This window comes from Stenella coeruleoalba (genome assembly GCF_951394435.1).
Source record: "Stenella coeruleoalba genome assembly, chromosome: 2".
Classification (NCBI taxonomy): Eukaryota; Metazoa; Chordata; class Mammalia; order Artiodactyla; family Delphinidae; genus Stenella; species Stenella coeruleoalba.
The window spans coordinates 139856084-139870593 of NC_137147.1; the positions used below are offsets into that span (position 1 = coordinate 139856084).

A 14510-nucleotide genomic window follows, 5' to 3' on the forward strand; every position below is an offset into this window, starting at 1 on the left:
TGAATGTGAAAATCAGCCATTTAATTAAATGGTACATAGTATAACCACTTTGTTCTGCACTAAACTGCTTAAGTTATCAGAGCACCTTTAGTTTAGCAACTGTTTACTATTACACCACCCATGACTTCTCTTAGACACTGTTTAGCCTATGTTATTCCTAATTTGAAATCTGGAGTTTATATAGTAATGTTAATTTAGTTGATATAGTTCATCGGTTTAAATTGGTGAATGTAGAAAAGAGGAAATCACAAAGGTATAAATTCCAGATATACGTGGTGAAAAAATTAAAAACCAAGTACACAAAAAGTCTACAAAAATCTTTAAGACTAAAGTACTATTTTCTTATAGATGGTTTTATTTTAATAATTTAGGCTTTAAAAGTATTTTCTAATCATATGCCTGTAACTACAAAATGTCCCTAAAACAGCTTTCTTTCCAAAGAACGTGGAAATTTTACTGGTTAACAAGAGTAGTAAGGTCCCTGCAAATACATGAAACGAGAACAGGTCAGAATATGCAGGAAATTCCCTGGCAGTCCAGTGGTTAGGACCTGACCCTTTCACTGACAGGGCCCAGGTTCGATCCCTGGTCAGGGAACTAAGATCCTGCAAGCCACACGGCGTGGCCAAAAAAAAGAATATCCATAAGCCTGAAAACTGTCATGTGTCTATGTTATTATTGTAGGTTGGTCTATGAAAAGAAGAAAGGACAAAAATGATGAGAGTTAAGAAGGCCCTGGCAGTCAGCATGGATTGAAGAAAAAGAAAAAAAAAAATCCTGAGGATATAAAGAGAATAATGTTTGACTATAGAGATTAAATCACCCAAATTTCATAGAGTTGAAGCCATATACTCACCGCCACTGCAATTCTTCCAAGGACATGCTCTGGAATTTTTCTATATACATCCAAAGATCCCCCTGTAGAAACAAACATGTTGTGTTACAACAAATGAAACTACTAGAAAAGTGCACTGGGCCCCTCCTCCTCTGTGGATCCACTGTGAAACTTCTTTTTCTCTACTGACATCATGCATTGGATGTCTAGGGTAAAATTAGCTTTTTAGTCCAGTTTTATCAATATTTATGACATAATCATACTTCCAGATGAAGCATAACTAGATACTTTCATTTTATTCTCAAGTGTATAATCATACACATGTAAAAACTGAAGGAAAGTAGTGAAGGACAGGCTAAGAATCTGTACTTTATGTAAACTTAAATACATATGCAAAACTAAAGGTCAATAGGACAATCATATCTAGGCATCTAGCTTGTGTTAACAGTTTTCTCAAAGGTAAACCAGGACCCTATCTTAGAATTTTCATATTAACCAAACAAAAGCTGGTACGTATAAAATTCAAAATACACATAAAAACTAATGAAGTAAAATAGTTATGTTAACATCTATCTAAATGAATGTTACCCTTCAAATTAGGTACCATGACAAGCAATCAACATATTCCAAAGATACTATCTTAGAACAAAATGGTTTTTTTCTTTTTTGGAGATTCTCTTTGATATAATTTTGAAAACCACTTTATGAGGTTAAAAAAACCTCCTTATGTCGTAACATTTTTTCACTAAAATGGTATTCACTAACATCCTTCACCTTTACCAAATTCAGCTTTTGGTGGTTTCCAAAAAACAAAATCAATAGATTGTGAACATGATAAAGGCAGGGGTCATGTTGTTTGATTTTAATTTTCATCAACCTAGAAATCAGCACAACTAACAGAGAGTACATATTCAATAAATATCTGTCAGATGAATAAGTAAATAAATATAAATCGCCATGAATTTTACCAGCTAGGTTAAGTTGCTCTGAAAACAGTTTCAAAAGAAGGGACTGCAAACCATCTGCAGCAACAATAACATCATTAAAATAATGGCATAACTTTCCCAGGAAACTATTTCAAAGGAACCAGTATTCATTTGGAAGTATAAATTTGAGTATGCTTGTTAAATTTTTAATCTTATACAAGTAGTATAAGAATTTCAGGAAGATATGCAAAGAATCACTACTTTACTCATATTAATGATGTGATTATATGAGAACTATTTTAACCACATGTAATAACCTTTCTTTGAGTCAAGGTGAGGTGCACAGTCTTTCAGTTCCATAAAGGAATTATCCAATATATTTGAGAAACAATTTTTGTTTCTATCAGAGGCTAAAAATTCATATTTAACAATTTTACCACTGGATGCTTTATAAGTATGCCTCGTAAGATGTTAACATGGAGCATATTATCCTTTTCAAATGCAGTTAAGTCTATTTTGCAAATATAAATATTTTTATGTCAAGTTTTCCTAAAGCTGAACAGAGAAAAAATTATTTTTCCCTGTAAAAAATATTACATCAATATATATTCCATATATATAAAGATACTGGCTTTGTATTTATCTTGTTTAAAGCAGGAAAATGATCACTTCTTTCATTAACTTTGGCTTGTAGTTTCCAGATTCTGCAAAGAAGCTGGAAAACCACAGTGTTAGTAAACCTTATGCTTTGGTTCTGGGTGCTACCCAGAAGAGAATGAAAAAAGGACACTTCTGCAATGAGGTGAGCCATCTTTATTTACTCAAATGGCATTTTTATTATAGATGCAAGAAAAGTGAAAACACGGTAGAAAAAAACATTTCACGTTCTCATCGATCTTTCAGATGAATTGGCAGTTGCAAGGATGAACAGTCTCAAGAAGATCAAGCTTTACATGTTGGTATTTGGAATCCTCACTAATGGAGTTTAGTGGGCCAGTCCCTTATGAAGTGAACAGCTTGAGTGGCTCAAAACCAGGAGGTGCAAATCTATTCACATACACTACTAAGAGGTGCTAAGAGAAGATTTATTTTTACATAGGATATAAATCAGGGCTTAATTAGCTAAACGGATAGTAGTCAACGAGCTAAATCAAAAAACCAAAGATTACATTACCTCCATTTTTAGTGGAACAAGCCAAAAAAGAATCCCATTTTGAGGTAATTCACTGATTTTTCTAAATATCTACTTAATCTCAGTTATATCCCACTCTCCTTAGCTATCCATATGGGTAAATCTTTACATAGCTGGCTTTGTGTCATCACAGATTCATCCTGTCCTTGACATAATCATTAGAGAGAGATACTGTCAGAGGCAAAAAAAAATTGTGGCAGATCCACTTAGAATCAATAGTTCCTACTAAGCCGGATGAGTTCTCATGCAATTAAAATAACTCTTACCAGGCTAAAAATGGCAGAGGGTTTTCAGTTGAATTTTTACTGAGTTTTACTATCATTTCTATCCTATAGGCCTAGGCAATCTTTACACTCATCAAATCATCAAACATTAGTGCTGGAGGGACCTTAAAGATCAGCCCAATGACTTTATTTGACAGAGGAGGGAAACTGAGTCCAGAGAGGTGGGTGTTCTAGTCACAGCCATGAGTCCGTTGATGACAGAACTCAGAAAAGATCTGAACCTTTGAACTGCAAAGATCTAAAGGGTTTCTCCATAACATCACATAGCTTGAGAATCACATGTGAACTTTCTAGTCTCACTGCAATGTGATATTACTATATGACACATACTCAGAGAGACAGTTTAATCTTTGCTGAGGCATCGGTATTCAAGGCATATAGATACTCGTTTATCTGTTGAATGGTTGCTTTGAACCTTCTCCTCATGATTCCAAGGTCACTGGTTTACTCTCTGTGACCTGTCACTTCCTCAGGTTCCCTGGCCTCCGATCATCCCTAGCCAGTCATTTCCTTGCATGCCACTATCCACCACGGGAACCGGGAGGAAGAGTGCTAACAGAGTAGCAAAAAATCCATGTCAACTGCCAAGCAACTACACATTTCTGTTGATGAACTGGGGCTATCATCTTCATGAAATTAAGCCAAAAGAACTCATGGGGGGGCTTCCCTGGTGGCACAGTGGTTGAGAGTCCACCTGCCGATGCAGGGGACACGGGTTCGTGCCCCGGTCCGGGAAGATCCCACATGCCGCGGAGCGGCTGGGCCCGTGAGCCATGGCTGCTGAGCCTGCGCGTCTGGAGCCTGTGCTCCACCAACAGGAGAGGCCACAACAGTGAGAAGCCCACGTACCACAAAAAAAAAAAAAAAAAAAGAACTCATGGGGTAAGGTCTGTGTGTTTATCCTAATACAGGGCTACAACATAAAGTAGTGTCTTGCACGTGGGATAAACAGATAAGTAGTAAATGAACAAGTAACATTAGTTTCATATTCATCCCAACATTTTCCTTAAAATGATCATGATTATTATTAATACTAACAAAATTGAAATCTGGAGCCACAGGCAAAAATTTCAGAAACTCTCTTAGTCTCTTCCGGTTGAAAAAATTAAGAGCCGTTTCTTTCTTTGCAACATGGGTTTTGGGGGAAACAACTTATTCCCATGATGGTAATCCAAATACATGTACACAGATTCTGAGATGCTATATTTGGGTATTTCTGAGTGAATTTAATTTTGACTTAATGAGAAGGCCTATCAAATCACTCCCCTACTTGAAACCTTCCAATACATCCTAACAAATTCAGACTGAAACATAAATTCCTCACCATGACCTACAAGGCCTACACAATCTAGCTTCTGCCTATTTCTCTGGCCTCCTGTCTGGCCCCAGGTCCTCTCATCACTACTCTCAAGTCACCATGGCCTTCTTGTGGGGCCTGATTACACCAAGCTTGCTTCCCACCTTAGAGCATTTATACTTGATCCTCTGCCTTGAAGATCTTCCCCATGACCTTCCCAGAGCTGGCTCACTGACATTAAAGTCTCTGCTAAAATGCCACTCCCATAAAGAAGCCATCCCTTGGACCTAGAGACTGTCATACAGAGTGAAGTAAGTCAGAAAGAGAAAAACAAATATCGTATATTAACACGCATATGTGGAATCTAGAAAAACGGTACAGATGAACCAATCTGCAAGGCAGAAATAGAGACACAGATGAAGAGAACAAAGATATGGACACCAAGGGGGGAAAGTGGCGGTGCGGGGGTGAGGGTGGCGGTGGTGGGATGAACTGGGAGATTGGGAATGACATATATACACTAATATGTATAAAATAGGTAACTAATAAGAACCTGCTGTATAAAAAATAAATAAATAAAATTTTTTTAGTTAGAAAAACAAAATAGAAGAAGCTATCCCTGACCGTCCTGTATAGCAGCAGTCCCCAAACTTTTTGGCACCAGGGACCGGTTTTGTGGAAGACAATTTTTCCACGGACGGTGGGGTGTGGGGATGGTTCAGGCAGTAATGTGAGCAATGGGGAGCGGCAGATGAAGCTTTGCTTGCTCGCCTGCCGCTCACCTCCTGCTGTGAGGCCTGGTTCCTGACAGGCTGCAGACCAGCACGGGTCAATAGTCCAGAGGTTGGGGACCCCTGCAATATAGCACCTCCTCTCCTTATTAGTCATCATCTACCCTGCTTTAGGTTCTAACTAGACTTATCTCTCTCTGAGAGTGTACTGTATGTTTCTTGTCTCCCCTTCTAGAATTTAAGCCCCATACCAACAGGGATTAAGTCTTGTTCACTGTTGTCCCCCAAGTTTAGAACAGTGTCTGAAAGAAAGTGCTCAATTACTACTTGGAAATAAACAACTAATATAAGATTAAAATAAATAATGGGAATTTACACTAACAGAACAGAACTAGGGTTGAGACAAAGTTGTCGAGAAGTTTAATTGAGATAGGAAGGGGAGAGAAGGAATGATAGAGGATGGCACATAGTTTTTGGTCCATGTATTTTTGAGGAATATTTTGTTTATTACAGAGAGAATGAAGGTCCAAAAGAGAGAGGGTGGTTAATGGAGAAACTCCACCAACGGGATGCACACGTAAAGGGACTGACCTTAAACAGCTTTTCATGTGAGAGGTGGATCAGGTGTGTGCAGTTGTTGCTAAGCTATAGGTGGAAAAGCAAGGAATTATGAGAGCTCATTCCTGATAGTCTATGTTGTCTCTAAATGAGAAAGAGGTAGGTAAAATCTGGGGGAGGGTAATAAAGTTTTACAGGAGCTGATGTGGGAAATAGCAGAGAAGATGGGAATGGCAGAACAAAACTTAAGAAGTAGGAAATTTTAGTGTTCAGGGACCAGTTAGGGTGGAGTGAAGGGAAGCTGCCAGCAGCAGTAGGAGAAGGGCTTCAGGCAGCTCAAGTCAAGAGAGTGAGGAGTCTCAAAAAAAGAGGTTAAATATAGGTTATAAAGTGAATATTTTAAGATAAGGACTTAAAGTATTAAAATGTAACTAAAAGGTGACATCACTAAAAACAGCAGGGTAAGGTCCTCTGAAAATTCTCTTCTCCACAAAAGCAATGAAAAAACATACAAAAATTGTCAGAATCAATTTGTTCACAACTCTTGAAATTAGCCAAAGGATTGTACCAACCCCAAAATTGTTTATTCAGGACAACGCTTGAATCTTGGTAAGAACAGCAAGCTTTGTGGCATTTTAACTTGCCCTATTCCCACTGCCTGATCTCCAGCTTCAGTGCAGCCTTGAAAACCAGCAGCCTGCCATCACAGTAAACTCCAGCAGCCTGATAGCCACTGCACAGGCAGAACTGATTTGGTGCTCCTTCATATCCACATTCTCATAAAAGTTCCACTTCTGACCTGCTTGGGGGTTCCCTGGAAGACCCCACTTGCAATGCTGTCTTTACTTACACCTTATACAAAAAACCTTTTCCTTAGGGGCATTTATTGAAAACAATTAGAAGCAATCAATTAACTCTGTAACTTATTGAGGCGGATAACAGTTTAGGTAAACAACAGGCTAACCAAAAGTCTTAAAAGGAAAAGCTGGGGAATGAGATGTCAATAGAGGCTTTGCGGGACTTCCCTGGTGGTGCAGTGGTTAAGAGTCTGCCTGCCAATGCAGGGGACACGGGTTCGAGCCCTGGTCTGGGAAGATCCCACATGCCGTGGAGCAACTAAGCCTATGCGCCACGGCTACTGAGCCTGCTCTCTAGAACCGCAAGCCACAACTACTGAGCCTCAGTGCCACAACTCCTGAAGCCCACATGCCTAGAGCCCGTGCTTCAACAGAAGCTACCGCAAGGAGAAGCTGTGCACTGCAACAAAGAGTAGTCCCTGCTCACCACAACTAGAGAAAGCCAGTGCACGGTAACAAAGACCCAACACAGCCAAAAATAAATAAATAAATAAATAGATTTATTGGAAAAAGAAAAAATGGAGGCTTTGAAAAGCTGCAACATATTCTTGGGAATCTAGGATATATGCATGCACAAGGCCATGTGCATGCTCAGGAGGGCTTGGAGGAGGCTTTCAGCAGTCACCTTGGGCTGAACATGAGGCTCAGCACAAGCAGGAAGCAAAGACTAAGGCACAGTTATCAACTGGTGGGAGAGTACTAGACTTATCCCTCTCTGAGAGTGGGAGAGTACTGAAGGTGTGCCCCAACACACTCAGAACCCTTCAGCAAAGACTGGGAGACTTATTAGCCCCAGGCATTTAAGCAAATCTCTGCCTAATCATTAGCTGACCAGTAAGCTAACTGAAAGAGGCTTCAGTGGCTACACACTGGAGACAGAAACACTACAGAATAGTTTAGAAGTCACTAAACAAACATATCCAACAAAAACAAACCCTGGGGATGAGGGAGAATCTGATTTCTAGAGTTAACACATTACATAATTTAAAATGTCCAGTTTTCAACAATAAAAAATGAGACATGTAAAGAAACAAAAAGGTATGACCCATACACAGGAACAAAAGCAATCAACAGAAACTGTCCCTAAAAAAGCTCAGATGTTGGACTTACTGGAAAAAATCTTTAATCAGCTATGTTAATATACATCCATATAACTAAAGGAAACTGTCTGTAAGGAACTAAAGTATGAGGATGATGTCTTCCCAAATACAGGCTATCAATAAAGAGGCAAATTACACACCCTCCCAAACATACACATATACATACACACATATATACAAATCCCTCTCTCACTATCTCTCTCTCTCTCTGTGTGTGTGTGTGTGTGTATATATATATATATATATATATATACACACACACACACACACACACACACAGAGATATAAAATAAAGTTTGGAGCCAAGTTTTTGTACGCTACTGAAAGGAAGTTGATATTAATCTGAAATAAGTTGTTGATATTAATCTGAATAAGTTAAGATGATAACTGTAATCTCTAGGGAAACCAAACATACACCTTAAAAATATAGTAAAAGAAACCACAAGATAATTTAAACAGTACATTAGAAAATATCTATTTAATATAAAAGAAAGCAGTAATGAACAAACAAGAACATAAAAGAAGACTTAAAGAAAACAAATAGTAAAATGGCAGATATAAATTCTAGCTTGTCATTAATTACATTAAATGTAAATGAATTAAACACTCTAACTGAATGAAAGATTGACAGACTGGATAAAAAAATTATCCAACTCTATGCTGCCCATAGGTGATGCACTTTAGATTCAAAGACCCAAATAGGCTGAAAATAAACAACGGAAAAAGACATAGCAAGCAAACAGTAATCAATAGGGAACCGGAATGACTATACTAAATTAGACAAAATAGACTCTTAGGCAAATGCTGTGACTAGAGACAAAGAAACACATTTTATAATAATAAAACAGTCAATTCATCAAGAAGATATAACAATTACAAACATACATGCACCTAACAACAGAATGCCAAAATATGTGATGCATAAACTGACAAAACTGAAGGGAGAAACAGACAACCAAAAAATACCCCATTTCAATACCCACTTTCAACAGTAGATAGAACAATTTGCACTAAAGATTAACAAGGAAATAAAATACTTAACACCATAAACCACCTACTCCTGACAGACATCTCAAGAACACTCCACCCAACAATAGCAGAATACATTTTTCTCAGGTGCACATGGAACATTCTCCAGGACAGACAATATTTTAGGGCATAAAACAAATCTCAATAAATTTAAAAGGACTGAAATCATACAAAGCATGTTCTCTGACCTCTAAGGAATATTAGAAATCAGCAACAGAAGGACAAATTCAATGTGGAAAATGACACATTCCTAAATAAAAATGGGTCAAAAGAGAAATCACAGGGATTATCTTTGTGGGGAATTAGAAAACACTTCGAGATAAATGAAAATGAAAAAAACAACATATCAAAACTTCTAGAGTGCAGCTAAAGAGGTGCTTAGAGGGACATGTATAGCTGCAAACGCCTACATTAAATAAGAAAGATCTCAAATCAATATCCTAACTTCACAGCTTAAAAATACAGAAAAAGAGGAGCAAACTAAAAACAGAGCTAGTAGAAATTAATAAGTATTAGACCAGAGATCTAACACAAAAGAAAAACAACAGAGAAACATCAAAGAAATCAAGAGTTGGTTTTTGAAAAAGACAAAGAAACTGACCAACTTTTAGCTACCCTGACCAAGAGAAAAAGGGATAAGACTCAAATTAATAAAATCTGGAATGAAAGAGAGAACATTACACTGACTTTACCGAAATAAAAATGATTACAAAGGAATACTAGGAATAATTGTTTACCAACAAATTAGATAATCTAGATGAAATGAACAAACTTCTAGAAAGCCACAAAGTACCAAAACTGACTCAAGAAGAAACAGAAATTCTGAATAAGCCTATAACTATAACTAATAAAGATATTGGTTGGTGATTTAAAAAACTACTCACAATATTATTGTCTTAAACAGAAAGTAAATTCTGACATATGCTACAACATTGGTAAATCTTGAGGACATTATGAAAAGTGAAACAAGCCAGTCCCAAAAAAGACAAATACTGTGCAAGTTCACTTAGCTGAGGTATCCAGAGTAGCCCAACTCATACAGACAGAAAGTAGAATATTCGCTACCAGGGGCTGGGAGTAGGAGGCAAAGGAGAGTTATGGCTTAATGGGTATGGGGTTTCAGTTTTGCAAGCTGAAAAGAGTTCTAGAGATGGACGGTGGTGGTTGCATGGTAATGTGAATGAACTAATGCTGCTGAACTACACACTTAAAAATGGCTAATATGGTAAATTATATATTATACCACAGTTTTTGAAAAACTTTTGGGAAAGACAGTCTTATGCACACTGTCTTACTAATCCTACTTGGCCACATAAGAATGGGCCTTGGGGCTGGAACACTTGCTTACCAAGAGATAAAGAGGCCACATAACCTGTGCTGGGTTTATCTCCTTGCTTTGGAATATCTTTCCCTGTTTTAGGCTCAGTGTGTACTCCTTTGTCCTGATTAAGCATGTGCATCAATGGACCTTAGGCATACCTCCAGCTTTCAGTATTTCTGACTCCAGGGGAGTAGGGCAGAGTGGGGGGTACTTTTGCTGCAACACAGATGGGTATGTGCAGGCCAACTGCCCTGCACAGACTGCCAGGAGGGACCTGCTGTTGGCCATTGGGAACTGACACCCACTACTAAAGCTGATCTTGCTCTGTCTCTTTTTTTTTTTTTATGTGAGTGAAGCATTGTTCAATCCAGTGCTTGATTGTATTCTGTTTTTCTTGGCAACTCCAATACCAAGATGCAGTGGGCAGCAGTGCTTGGACTTCTCCTAATGAGAGACAACAAATGCCACCTGACCACAAAAACTACTCACAAAGAAAACCCCAGGACCAGATGGCTTCACCGGTGAATTATACCAAACGTTTTAAGAAGAATTAACATCAATCTTTCACAAACTCTTCCAAAAAACAGAAGAGGAGGGAACACTGTCCAACTCATTCTTTGAGGACAGAATTATCCTGATATCAAACTCACACAATGACATTACAAGAAAAGAAAACTACAAACCAATATCACTTAAGAATATGGATGTAAAAATCCTCAGCAAAATACTAACAAATTGAATCCAGCAACATATAAAAAGGATTATACAGGACTGATTCAATATGCAAAAATCTATTAATATAATACACTGTAACTATGGAATAAAGGACCAAAAAACACATGATCATTTTAATAGACAAAAAAAGCACTTGACAAAATCTAATGCCAATTTATGATAAAAATACTCAACAAACTTGATAAATGACATCTACCAAAACCCCACAGCTAACATCATACTTAATGGTGAAAGACTGAAAGCTTCCCTTCTAAGGAGCAAAAGAAGGATGTCTGCTCTCACTACTTCTATTCAACACTGTACTGAGGGACTTCCCTGGTGGTCCAGTGGTTAAGAATCTGTCTTGCAATGCAGGGGACACCGGTGCAATCCCTGGTCAGGGAACTAAGATCTCACATGCCGTGGGGCAATTAAGCCTGCGTGCCACGACTAGAGAGCCCTTGTGCTGCAACTAATGACCCTGTGTGCCACAACTAGAGAGAAGCCTGTGCACTGCAACAAAGAGCCCATGTGCTGTGACGAAGGATCCTGGGTGCTGCAACTAAGACCCAATGCAGCCAAAAAATAAATAAATATTTCTTTCAAAAATTAAAAAAAAACAAAAAACCACTGTCCTGAAAGTTTTAGCCAGGGTAGTTTAGCAAGAAACAGAAAAAAAGACATACAAAATGGAAAAGAAGATGTAACACTACCTCTATTTTCAAATGACATGATCTTCTATATGGAAAACCCTAAGGAATCTATAAAAACCTATTAGAGTTTAAGGAACAAGTTTAGCAAACTGAATGCAAACTGGTATAAAATGGAATGGAACAGTTTGGCAGTGTTAAACATAGAGCTACCATATGACCCAGCAATTCTACTCCTACTGACATACTCAAGAGAAGTGAAAACATATGTCCACAAAAAATTTGTACACAAAAGTACATAGCAGCATCATTCACAACAGCCAAAAAATGGAAACATCACAAATGCCCATCAGTGATGAATGAGTAAAGAAAATGTGGTGATCTATATGATGGACTATTATGCAGTCCATGTAATGAAGTAATGAAGTACTGATAAATTTTACAACCTGCGTGAACCTCGAGAACATTATGCTAAGTGAAAGAAGCCAAACACAAAGGCCACATACTGTATGATTCCACTTAATCTGAAATGCCCAAAATAGGGAAATCCATAGAGACAGAAAGTAGATTAATGGTTGCCAGGGACTAGAGGGAAGAGGGTATAGGGAGTTACTACTAATGGGTAGGGAATTCGTTTCCAGAGTGATAAAAATGTTTTGGAATTAGTGGTGAAGGTTACACAACCTTGTGAATATACTAAAAACCACTGAACTGTACACATTAGAAGGACGAATTTTATGGTATTTGAACATACCATCTTAATAAATACATTTTTTAATATAACAAAAATTGAGGATTCAAAAAAGGATGATGAAAAGTCATAAAGTAATGACATGTACTGGCTCTATGAACCATTTTTTCTAGTCAGTCTCCTTGAATACTAACTGTCATACTTCCCATATGTTTTTAAGACTTTTAATTCTTGACATCTACTATAACTAATTTAGAACACATTATTATAGTAACAAGGTGTCAATGATGGCTCATTAAAAAGTCTTGTGGGGGGCTTCCCTGGTGGTGCAGTGGTTAAGAATCCACCTGCCAATGCAGAGGACACGGGTTTGAGCCCTGGTCCGGGAAGATCCCACATTCTGCGGAGCAACTAAGCCCGTGTGCCACAACTACTGAAGCCCACGAGCCTAGAGCCCGTGCTCCGCAACAAGAGAAGCCACTGCAATGAGAAGCCCACGCACTGCAATGAAGAGTAGCCCCTGCTCACTGCAACTAGAGACAGCCCACGCACAGCCAAAAAAAAACAAAGTTTTGTGGGGAATGAACTAATTGTATTATTAATATACTGAGAATCCCCCAAATGAACTAAGTATATTTTTTAAATGTTGAGGGTTTTTTTTTTGGCCGTACCGCTCGGCTTGCAGGATCTTAGTTCCCCAACCAGGGATTGAACCTGGGCCACGGCAATGAAAGCACTGAGTCCTAACCACTGAACCACTAGGGAACTCCCAAATGTTGAGTTTTAATGAGCTAGACATTAAAAAATTGAATATGTGAAATTTAAAGACTGCTTTGATTTCAAATAGGTAAACAATAACAATGATGACATCATTTTACTGATAGGGTACCAAGAAATTTGCATTTTGCCAAAATATTCAGAACAAAAAAGATTTATCAAAATAGAAATGAATAAAAATAAAGGAAGGAAGGAAAGGGCTAGAGTCCAAAGAAAACTAAACAAATCTTGGCTAAACAGCTGTGTTGGAAAACAATTTCTTATCTTGCAATTAAGATCCGATTTCTTTCTAAGACACAGGACATTGCATTAACAGATTTCTTTAAAAGAAAATCTGTTTTGGCTATTGAAACATTAAAAGAACAGAGCAATTGTTTTGCAAGTGAAGACAGATTGTATGGAAGAATCAAGTATCACACCACTGATTAGACTAGTATTTAATCTATTTAAATTTTCAGTAAAAGTAAATGAAATTACATTCTTGAAATTATGGCTCGGCTATAAATATTTAACAACAGGAACCCTTAACACTAAGATGTTTTAGAGCATAAAGGAGGTAATTATTAGTATATTTTCATTACTTTTAATTTTACTTGATACCTATATCAAAACCAGGTTTTAAAGCACTCTACTCCCAAAATCACTTTTAAAGTATTATAAAAGGGAAGACTCACCATCCATGAATTCTGTACATATTGAAATTCTGTTTTCCACAAAAAATGCACCATAAAACCCTATGATATATGATGAATCACACTGTAACAAAAATAAGACAAAAGTAGTTAATAGCCTGCAAGCCAATACCACAGGCATACTTTATAAGGAAAAATGACCAAGAAAAAAATTACCTTATAAAGAATTTCCAATTCAGACATAATTTGCTTCTGAAGTTCCAGTGTAATATCTAGTAGTATGACCTAAATATATAAAGGAATCAACATTTACACATTTATTCACCTTTAAATTAAATATAGTCATATTCATTATGAAATATAAAAACAAAAAATATGGTGTTTCCTCTATTCATTCCACCTCTCTCCTCCCCACCACAACCTCCAGTAATACAAACTGTGTCCACATCTGTCTAACACTTTGTATTGGGGGAGGTGGTATACAAGTGATTGATGGGATCAAAGAAAAAGCCAGGTCTCAAAGGTCAGTATTAACAGCTTTAAAAGTCAGTTAAGTTATAACACCCTTAATTTATACACCCTATTTTGGTCACATTGGTTATTTTGAGAAGAGGAAGATCGTAATGACCTTGAAACCATTAAAAAAAATAATTGTCTTGTAATTCAGACACTGGGCAAAAGCAGAGAGAATAATGAGTAAAAATAACATTTTAAGTAGATTTTTAGTTATGAGAGAAATAAGGAGTTTTAAAAATATGTCAGGTTTTTATATTCTTCCAGGTGGGTAATCTTTCTTTGCCAAAACTGTTATAAAATATTGGAGCTTGAAGGAACCTCAGAAATGATTTTACCTAATTCCCTTCTTTTTAAAAAATTAATTCATTTTGGCTGCGTTGGGTCTTCGTTGCTGTGCGCG

The 14510-nt window shown here is 37.4% G+C and overlaps 1 protein-coding gene across 3 annotated transcripts in view; it reads right to left on the reverse strand.

Annotated features, from left to right (window-relative positions):
• Positions 1-14510, reverse strand: part of MAP2K5 (mitogen-activated protein kinase kinase 5) — a 262237-nt gene that overhangs the window by 156768 nt on the left and 90959 nt on the right. For all 3 annotated transcript variants that reach the window (XM_079913743.1, XM_079913742.1, XM_079913744.1), the window contains exons 10-12: positions 13811-13879; positions 13637-13718; positions 857-918 (exon numbers count right to left, since the gene is read on the reverse strand). In XM_079913743.1, the coding sequence (XP_079769869.1) occupies positions 857-918; positions 13637-13718; positions 13811-13879 (213 nt within the window). The remainder of the gene's footprint in view (positions 1-856; positions 919-13636; positions 13719-13810; positions 13880-14510) is intronic.